Below are 11,535 nucleotides of genomic sequence, written 5' to 3'. Positions count from 1 at the left end.
ATTTTGGAAAAGGAGTTTATAAACAATGTGGCGAAACTATCCGAAAAACGATATCGTAAGCAGAATGCAGGCCTTTCACTAACTACTTGCAAATTTATTCCTGTAGACCGATATGCAATTGCCTCCGTAGCAAATCACTGCATACAATCACAGTATTGAAGGGGTAAGATAATTTGCAATATTAAGAGTGACATTTCGATTAAAGAAATATAGCTGAATGGATATACAGGGTGGATCAATAACTCTGTCCACCTGGAATATCTCCGTTATTTTTAGAGATACAAAAATGTTGTCCTTATAAAAATTGTACTTATAAAAGTTGTACCAAGAGAGCCGTAATGCTACTAATAACTTTTTTGTAGGTGGAGGCAAATCAGAGATTTCAAGGTCATCTCCATTTTTATTAAATGGAACCCCCTATTTCTTATTACATATTCTTGTAGCTTGCTTTAATTATTAAATTATTAAATTGTTAAGCTTATCAAATTTAAATTAATAATATAATGTTATTTTTTGTCATATTAATACAAGAGCTAAATTATAACAAGAGATTAATATGTAATAATTTAGTGTTGTATAAAAATTAACACTTTATTTTTGTAATGGATATATCGACAAGTGTAGCAGAGAAACAAATGTTTACGATAAATATGCCATAATTAGAAAATAATTAAATCATAGAATATTTATTACTGTTAGAGTCTAACGAAATAATTCTGCGCTATCAATTACATTATTTTATTTATTAATTCATTATGTTTAATAATTTATATTTTCAACTCGGTATTTGTTCTTCTGTCTGTATTTAGTCACAGCAATGTACGGCTTTAAACGAAGAATCCGTTACTCCTATCATATCATATAGATTCATAAATACAAGCGCGAAAGAAACTCATAGTCAGATCCTTGTTCCTCTTAGGACTTTGAATAATCCCTTTGCGCAACTCGACTTTCTCCTACCCTTCGGACTAGTGTTCGAGAGTTTTCTCTCGATCACCGCTGAATATCATTTTTGTTAATGGATTTTCGGTATTCCGATATCTTTAACTCCGGAAGGAGTGCGGTTCTAAGTGAAATCTTCTCGGAATGATTTCGCTCTAATACAAAAGAGATCTCAATCCAATCCCTTGCTAATTTGATAACCGCGTGCACGTAATAAACAGATCTATCATCAAATCATCTGATCGTCTGAGCATCGCATACAAGTAGTTTAAATTTATACGAAACACGTGTGATTATATCAAAGACAACAGAACTCGATATTGAATCTCAATATTATCAAAATTTCGCCAGCCTTATGTATGTGGAAAGTGCAATAAAATTTCATTAATAACTTTCTCAAAATTCTGCAGACTCAGTCAAAAGTGTCAACGGTTTCATTGTTCTCTCGGACCTCTGTTAATCATCTCTCTTTCCTTCGAATCACTCGTGACCTCGATTGTTTACGCGCTTCGCTAATCATCTCGCTATTTTTCACTCGATTTTTTAAAATTTTGGTCTGTTTTATCCCCTCTCTGTCTCTGTCGCTCCTCACCTTTCGCTATTTCTGAGCGAGACCGGCGAACTAGCATTCACGCGAATTTTCGAATTATTCTTGAACAAATATCTTTTCATTTTAATTTGAATTTTTAATTAAATTTCTATTATTTTTGTTTATTTACGCTATATGCGAGAGCTAATCTGATTTTTTCAAACATTTTGACTGTTACATTTGTGCAATCTTCTGTTTTTGCAACTAAATTTAAGTGTTAATAACAATTCTTTCTATGATCTTTTACGTATCTTATTTGTTTGAAGATTATTAGGAAGATTGAAAAGTTCTTTATATATTTTGTTTTAACATAAATAATATTCAAAAAATTCTGCATCATAATTATTGTCTTGACTCTCTTATTGTTAGTCGATTTTTCTCTTTGTTTAAATTTCTGATTGTACATTTAAGATACTTTTATCAGTCTTTTATTGTTCTACATATTACAAAAAATTGTTAATTCTATTTATGATCGCACGCACCCTTCGATTTGCGCGGGACCAAATTTAATATAATTTTTTAATTCGTCGGTCAGATGAATGCAGGAAAACGAATAGGGCTGGCACAGGTAGAATTAAGTTGCACAGAAGTTAGCCGATTATATAATTTTTAATGTGGATCACACGGAAGACGTGTACATTGACAATATTTGTAGTCGAACGAGAACAGATCATTTTCGTGAATATGGCAAGACTATTGTTTTGAACAATAATTCGGTACGATTTTAGAAGCCCACGGGAAGCGGAGACGAGCGGGGAGAGACGTACACTCGGAGCGCGAGAGACTCTATTCGCTCAAGAACGTTTTAACGTTCGGCGCTCGTTGTTTAGGTTTTCCTTTGATACATATAAAACATTATATTGATACATATCATAACACATTGATATATATGATATTCCTTTGATACATATGAAACATTGATACATATGAAACATATTGATACATATCATAAAACATTGATATTATATATGATATTCCTTTGATACATATTGATATATATGATATTCCTTTGAAACATTCCTTTGAAACATTTCCATTGATATATACGATATTCCTTTGAAACATTGATACATATGAAATGTTATACGAGACATTAAATTATCTTATTATGCCGAATTCTAAACAATTAATTAAATTTAAGTGTGATTTCTTTAATAGGTGTGGAAGGCGTGTTCGGACGCTGCGATAACTTTCAACGTACATCACTTATCTGAAGAATTTGCATAGCTGAAAACGATTTGGTGTCGTACGCAGTCAACATACAATTTTCTCAGAAAAAGACTGTGACTGTGATTCACAAATCTAGATCATCGATGTAAAACTCCTTAAGACATCAACCGAATTTGTCTCTGTAGCTGGAATCAAGAAAGCGATACACAGCTAGATTATTGGTAAGTACAGAATAAAAAAATAACTTTAAATTTTATATAATTTATGATAAATACACACATATATCTATATAAATCATTTTGGAAATAACATGGTTCATTAAATCCACAATTGTTTTTCGATTGCTACGAATTAAATCGTTAAAATTTATATCTGAAGACATTTATAATTATTTTCGATTTGTTAGTTGCTTTAGTGTATCATATCTTTGCATTGTTCCTTGAATTTTAGATTCTGCTTTGGTAGACCATTCGAGTTTCGCTTTTTTAAAACAATTCAAATGTTCAATATAGAATATTAGGCAACGTTAATAATGTTATAAATATATCGTCAAATCTCTATCTCGGTCTATATTCTCTATCTTGTTCGTCAAGCTATATAACCTGATACTGATGTCATGAGAGCATTTCTTTAGCTCGGCCACATTATGGGAGCATTTCTTTAGCTCGGCCATGATTTCGTTCAGATGCTGTTGGTTACTGTCATTGCTGTACGTCCTGCTGAGTCTCGCATGATTCGGTTTATTTGCGGTAATGTTTTTGAATGATGATGTGTAAAAAGTCGCTCGTCGTATTTTCTGCTCAAGGGCCAGACGATACAACGACTGAATGAGCTCTCGTGGTAGACGCTTGTCGCGCGGATCATTCATCCGAATATGTAGGGTATCAAGGGTACAATCATGCGATGGATACAACAGTAGTATATTCTTTCTGCACGCTTGTATTATTTTACACGCATGAGTGTAATCAAGCATATTTTCGAAACAAGCTATTACCTTGGCGTGACACACCAGTCGTTCGAGACCCGCGCGTCTATGTAACTTCTCCATATCCGTCGCAGCCAGACTAGTCTTTAGTTTTATTAGTGTCACTGCCACCAAGATAACGAACCCAAAAAATATTACATTAATCGCGTAAGAAATTTCAAGAAACTTATATAACCATTGAAGATATTCTTCAGAGAAAACCACCTTTGAATCCACATCTTCAGAGAAAACCACCTTTGGATCCATATCTTCAGAGAAAACCATCTTTAGATCCTTCTCTTCAGAGAAAACCATCTTTGGATCCATATTATCTGACTTTATTTTTATGTAAGACTTGACTACTAAATTTATTAAAACCTGAAAACTAAGAGCGAAGCCGGTTATAAGACTAACGAAGATTATACAAAATTTGATCAAATTGATGAACGCTCGCATACACATTTGTACGAACAATCTAAACGTGGGAAACCGATAGATCACAATCATCAGCAGAATCCAGGCCAAGAAAATACCTAGGGCCGAAACATGATATTGCCATAAACGCGCTGGAGGAATCAAGATGATGCTGGATGTCACGATCACGCTCCACTCTAGCCAGTTTTTCCAGCGTTTAATATAATAGCAAATACCATAGGTAATTTGAAAGAGGTTTTTACTCGCGAGTATGCAGGTAAAACCTAATATTGGCCAGAAAAGAACATTGCTCACTTTTATATTGCGCCAATATGTCGAATATGTCGTACAGACGAAGCCGGTGAAGAAAGTAACAAAGATTAAATGGAACAGAAGACTGAGCAGGAAAAACTTGCGAATACGCTTCCATTTTAGATAGAGAAAACTCTGGCACAATGGGTGTTTAGCATGTCACCTTGACCGGCCTCCACCAGACAGAGCAGAGTTTCGTTGCGACCGCCCAATGGAACCAATGGTCGAAAATCCACTCGCAGTTCACAGTCCATATCGCCAAGTTCGTGATAGTGTAATGAGACTGCTTGATCGAAACGCGTCGCCAGTTGCGATAACACCTCCGGAGTACGGGATACGATAAAGCTAAGAGCGGTGATGCCGTCCTTGGTACGCGCTGTTATGTCGCCTTCTGACAACAACATCCCCACTATGTGCGAGCTCTCGTTCAAAGCAGCGATGTGCAGCGGTGTGTAACCGCAATTGTCCGCCTTATTAACTGATGCGCCTGCCTTTTTAACAAAAAAAGATTTTTAACAAAAAATTGTATTAATTGTATTATTAGAATAAAAACTATTATTTTAATTTTTTTATTACATAAATGGAATTACTTAACGTAATTTATTTTAAAAAAATCTATTTAAAATGTGAAGTTAATTTTTTTATTATTTTAATTAAAAGAAGGTATTCTATTCAGAGTTAAAGTAATTTTCATTTACAAACATTTATTAAAGTCTTGACCAGTTCACTGCTTTGCCGAGCACTTGCAACCGCAGCATGTAGAGGAGTGCGTTCTTCATTATCCTCTGCATTCACCCTTGCACCAGCGCTAATCAACATGTCTATCGTCTCTACAGATTGGGCCAGCGTTGCCAAGTGCATCGCCGTTTGACCACTCGAGTTTGTTGTCTCAGTTTTTGAGCCGGCTTTCAACAGTAATCTAGTGCATTCCGCATTACCCTTTTTCGCCGCCAAGTGTAGGGGCGTCGATTTCGTGATTTCTGTTTCCATTGTCACATCCGCGCCGTGATCCAACAGTAATTTCATGCAGTGAACATTGCCCAAACTAGCCGCCACATGCAAAGGCATCTTTGTATAAACCTGTCAACGAATCGTAAATTAATTTATTGAAGATATCTCAGAATCCAAAAGAGATGCGTTACTTTGGTGAGAAAGTAATTTTTTCTGCATAATTCGCTTTATTAGATTTTAGCCTAACAGCAATTTTTGGTTTATAATATTACTTCCCCACTAAATTTAAGTTTAAATTATGATTGTAATGAAAAAGCACCTGTGGATTATTAGGACAAGCACCTGCTTGCAGTAGAGCTTCGACGCAATCCACAGCATTGTTCAGCACGGCGTAATAAAGTGGACTTCTTCTGGCATGCACATTTGCGCCTGACATGATCAAGCATTTAACAGTAGCAACGCAACCAGCTGCGGCAGCGCAATGCAACGGGGTGCATTTTTTCTTAAAATCCCACTCACATGGATCAGCACCATGTTTCAATAGCTCCTCCACGATCTCTGTGGACGTGGTACACGCAGCCAGATGTAGCGGTGTTCTAGAGATAGTGGAAATGTATAATTTTTATCAATAATTTATTATAATTACAGGTTTAATAGACTAATCAATCAAGGTATCTAATAAACTACTAGCTAGTATAAACTACTTCTATCATTATAGATGAATTATGATTTTTAAAAATTCAGCTTTAATTTTTTATGGTAAATTTTTTTGCATAATTCGCTCGACGTCTATATATTGCAAGTGATATAACCTTCCATCAGTGTCGCTTGTAGAAACTGGCACGCCTTTTTCTAACAAAGCCTTAACTATTTCTACATGACCCAGCCAGCTAGAAATCAGTAGACACGTATCCGGCCATTCTACAAGTAGTTGTCTCGCAGTCGTAATAGGCATTGCTCCATTTTCGTCAACCAATGTAGTATTTTGCTTAATTCTGCATGTCAAGTTTTAAATTAATTACACTAGATAATTAATTAACATGTAAAAGGCTAAATTATAAAGTATAAAAATATTAAATTTTATAATTAAAAATTTTATTAGTTTACTTACGTAAAGAATCTTATTATATGTAAAATATATTAGTTAAATAAAATGATGAATGTAGAAATAGAATGATTTTTAACAACAGAAATATATAACATCAAACAGAAATATACACACAATAAATTATAAGAAACATGACAAATTCTATTTAAAATTCTATTTTTTTATCTTTATTTATTTATTTATTTTTATTTATTTATTTTATCTTAATGCAATACACATAAATTAGAGACGTTAATATCATTCCGTACTCATCTGCGGATGTAGGCAACGATACATTATGCTTGTGATTTTCATTTTTTTTGAGAGTCACACATTGAAATTCTTCCAGAACCTTTTGTAGAGTATCGCCATGAAGAGTAGGAATCAGAGATGAAACTATATTGCCTCCCGGAAGATTCGATAATGCTACTTCGATCTCCTCCTTGCTCCAAGGTTGTTTCTGCGTCATCGACTCGTCATCTCGTTCGATAGATTCCAAGCTGTCCTCGGAGTTGCTATATGCTCTCCCGCTCATCTAAATATTCCAATATTCTAAATATAATCTATATGAAGACATAAAGAAATCGAAAAACCTTCGATGATTGTTTTTTCCATTGACCTTCTTCATAACGTTAAATCTCTTGTTTTCGATAGTCTGTATGCTCTGCGTTATTCCTCGTGTCAAAGGAGTGATTGCCGGAACAGAACTGCCGAAGAACCTCTCGAAGTTCTTACTAAGACAAAGTAACTATTTTTCTGTGGACTCGCATTCTTATAAAGATAACCGGATCAAATAAATTGACATATATTGCAGTCACATAGCGAATTGATATAGAAATTGATCTTTTGCACCTGAGAAGCGACTTTCACAATCAATCGTCACTTAATTTGATACATCAACTCGAATGGCGAGTGAGAGGCGACAATAACTGTATATGTTTGATTTAGGTGCACTTCGTAGTAAAGCCTTGTGCTTATTATTTCAACTATTATTCATTATAATAATTGAATATTCCATATAAAGTTTTGTATAATGTAAAAATACATGAACTTTTGAAAAATAATTCTCTACAATTTTGCATATCTGTTAATTTATATATGATTTATTTTTATGTTGGCTGTAAAAAATTCCATCACTTCTTTATAAAAACATTTTGTGTTATTTATTCTTTTTTTTATTTTTTTTTGTGTTTTTAATTTTTTAATTTTTTTTGGCTTTATCCCGATGAACATCATCTCATGGACGTTGTAATTTTAAGATATAATTAATAGCATTGATGTCATAATAAAATATATAAAGAGCATCTATTTGTACCTATTTGTTTTAGATGCATATCGTTAGTAATTCAACTGTGCGCAAAACGATGTATATGTTCTAACTGGCAACATAATTGTTGCAACTCTCAAACTGTCTGAGGTAATATTATCTTTAAGAGTTGCTCGTTGATATTGGAATTTCTTGAGAAATTATAATATTTATCAATCACTTTCAGCCTACGGAGAACATCGTCGCTTGGCAGAGGTTTCTTCCAATCGGATTTTATCACGTTACTTCCGGTAACTTGTTCTCCTACTTATTAAAATTTCCACGAATAAGGAATGACATATTAGTGGTAGATGGGTTTGTGTCTTTTTTAAACCATGTCATAAATTGTGTTGGCGATTGAGAAAGTCACCAAAGAATCGAGGAATCTTATAGCGAATTGATTCATATATATTATAACAAGATAAAAAAATATATGGGAAAATCAAAAAGAAAACTACCATTTTCTTTTTGAAATAACTGCTATTAATTTTCATCTGATTTTCCTCGAATAATGTAATATAAAAGTTCAAAAAACCTGAATCTAAGTACATTATTTTTTGGATTTTCGTAAACAATGAAAAAGATCAATACCTGATTTAGCCACGATGATATATAATTCTGTCTACATAATTCTCGTACAAATTCTCTCAGTTCGTTTTGTTCATGTCAATCGAGAGAGAGAAGAAACCGCTGAAAATTTTGGAAGGGGAGTTTATAAACAATGTGGCGAAACTATCCGAAAAACGATAGTGAGCAGAATGCAGGCATTTCACTAACTGCTTGCAAATCTGTCCCTGTAGACAGATATGCAATTCCCTCCGTAGCAGCAATCACCGCATACAATCACAGTGTTGAAGAGGTAAGATAATTTGCAATATTAAGAGTGACATCAATTTAAAAAATATAGCTGAATGGATATATATTATATATTAAAACGTGAATCAAATCTCAATAAAAATTATGACAATATATTCCTCAAAATTTATCTTAAAATAGAAATTGTATTGAAATTTCTTTATAATGATTTTATTATTATCATTGTAACAATTAAATATTTAATATTAAATTCTTGAATGTCGCCAGATAAGATAAAATAAAATAACGTAATTTAAATCGATTATACTGGCAATTTATTGGTTAAGTAAAGAATCACAACATTTTGACCATGGGTTTTGGTCTTTATCAAGTGAACTACAAAAATATTCAATATTATAAACAGTGATTAAATTACAATAAAATGTGAAAAAGGAGAAAAAAATTATTATGTACATACAATATCTTAGTTAACCAATATATAGTGAGAAAAGAGAAAATTGCTATGTTAGGATTCCGTCATGTCAACCTCCCGATCAAACACAAAAAGAAAGACTAAACAGCCTTTATTAATCTATCATAAATATTGTTTAAACTCTCAGTGTTCTTTTGTAAGTTAATCGTGTTGTCAAACTTTTTGATAAAAAACATTTCAGCAATTTCTCTCTTTCTCACATGTCTTTCATTGCGTAAAATAACTGGTATTGACCAATCCAAGTCATGATTAAATTCTAATTTGTTGTAAAATGGAGACTTTTATGAATAATCAATCTACGTATAAAAAATTGAATAAGGATCTGATCAAAAAATTAACTAATGAAATTAATACCATTATTAAATCTTGGCGAAGTAATAATTTAAGTAATGAGTCTACATATAAAAAATTACACTCTACTAATGGTAACTTGCCACGGTGTTATGGTTTGCCTAAGATTCACAAAACGGGTTCTCCACTACGTATTATTGTGTCACTTGGTAGTCTGTTATATAATGTCAATACATTCATGATATACTACAGATTTCGATTTTGGAACCTAAATCTCATATTAAGGATGGTTGGACTTTTGCCAAAAATTTGAAAGATAAATTTATTAATGATGACAATTTAATGATCTCACTTGATATTGCTGCATTATTTAATATTCCTAAAGATTTAGTTTTAAATGCTGTTACTAAACGTTGGAATTACATTGCTTCTAACACTAAATTTAATTGTCTCAGTTTTTATACGCGATAGAAACGGTTTTGGATTCCACGAGTTTTTCGTTTAATGGACAGTTTTATGAACAGACTTACTTTTTGGTACTTTTTGGTAGCCCTATGGGGTAGAGGTGTGCAAATCTGCTATCACTTCCGCTCGTTCCCGACTGCGAGACTGGATTCTCGAGACTCAGATTATCGGGGTAGAAATCTCCCACTCCATCTAATAGAGTATCGAGACTCAGGACTCGCTTGTTCCCGAGTCCTCCATTTTCAATAACAGCGCTCCCGATAATCTGAGTCTCGAGAATCCAGTCTCGCTGTCGGGAACGAGCGGGAGTGAGAACAGATTTGCACGCTTCTACTGTGGAGTCTCCCTTGTCATCTATTGTGGCAGATATCGTGATGGATGATTTGGAAACGCATTGTTTGAGTTTGTTGAGTTTCCGTTGTATTACAGATATGTTGATGACATTTTTACCATTGTTCCACGCTCAAAGATTGACGAGATTGTATCGACTTTCAACAATTATCATCAACGTTTAATATTTACACACGAAACTGAGTCCGATTTTTGCATTAGTTTTTTGGACACGACGGTTATTCGTTCGGGTGGTCGGCTTTTGACTGATTGGTATAGAAAACCTACTTGTTCTAATAGATACATTAATTTTCATGCTAAGCATCCGTTTAAATATAAAATGAACACCATTTATAATCTTGTCGACCACGCTATTTTATTATCAGACGTTCGATTTCATTTTAAGAATATTGACATTGTTAAACAGATTCTTTTTCCAACAATTGTTTTCCAACTCTGGTTATTAATCGTTACGTTAAAAAAAGACTTGATTTTTTAAAAACATCGTGATAATGTAAATATGAATATTAAAAGTGATAATGCAGCTACACCTTATTACATTTCTTTACCGTTTGTGGAGGGCTTGAGTGATGAGATCAGTTGCGTTTTTAGAAATGTTGGTCTTAATATTGTCTATAACGTACTTAAAAAACTGAATGCATTGATTAAACGTGGAAAAGATAGATTGTCTATTAATAGCAGGACTGAAGTTGTTTATAAATTAGACTGTAAAAATTGTAATAATATATATAGGCCAAACGAAAAGACATTTAGGCACTCATGTCAAGGAACATTGTTTAACAATAACATAAAATTGCACGAAAGCAATCTGTCTGTTATTAGCAAACATAAATTAGAATTGAACCATGACTTCGATTGGTCAATACCGGTTATTTTACACAATAAAAGACATGTGAGAAAGAGGGAAATTGCTGAAATATTTTTTATCAATAAGTTTGACAACACGATTAACTTACAAAAGGACACTAAAAGTTTAAACAATATTTATGATAGACTAATAAAGGCTGTTTAGTCTTTCTCTTTGTGTTTGATCGGGAGGTTGACATGACGGAATCCTGACATAGCGATTTCTTCTTTTCTCACTATATATTGGTTAACTAAGATATTGTATGTACATGATAATTTTTTTCTTCTTTTTGTTCACATTTTATTGTAATTTAATCACTGTTTATAATATTGAATATTTTTGTAGTTCACTTGAAAAGGATCAAAACCCATGGTCGAAACATTGTGATTCTTTACTAACCAATAAATTGCCAGTGTGGTCGATTTAAATTACGTTATTTTAATTAAATATTTTTTTTATTTTTCTGTTTAACATTGATATTTTCATTTGTAAAGAACGTGGCACATCGGAAACATCCATTCTTGCGATCAAAATGCGTATCTGACAATGAGTTTCAGC

General features: G+C 33.1%; 1 protein-coding gene across 1 annotated transcript; it reads right to left on the bottom strand.

Annotated features, from left to right (window-relative positions):
* Positions 1–3,081: 3,081 nt before the first annotated feature.
* Positions 3,082–6,898, bottom strand: LOC112637732 (transient receptor potential channel pyrexia-like). The gene is given in 6 exon segments (XM_025407990.1): positions 3,082–4,546; positions 4,549–4,882; positions 5,094–5,471; positions 5,662–5,938; positions 6,155–6,337; positions 6,699–6,898. Coding segments are annotated over 6 exon segments (2,682 nt in total). The 3' UTR covers positions 3,082–3,236.
* Positions 6,899–11,535: the final 4,637 nt, after the last annotated feature.

The sequence above is a fragment of the Camponotus floridanus genome, unplaced genomic scaffold, assembly GCF_003227725.1.
Source record: "Camponotus floridanus strain SB8 unplaced genomic scaffold, Cflo_v7.5 scaffold2, whole genome shotgun sequence".
In the NCBI taxonomy this organism is placed as follows: Eukaryota; Metazoa; Arthropoda; class Insecta; order Hymenoptera; family Formicidae; genus Camponotus; species Camponotus floridanus.
Note: the sequence above shows the minus strand (reverse complement) of the source record. Positions and strands in the feature narration are given on the sequence as shown.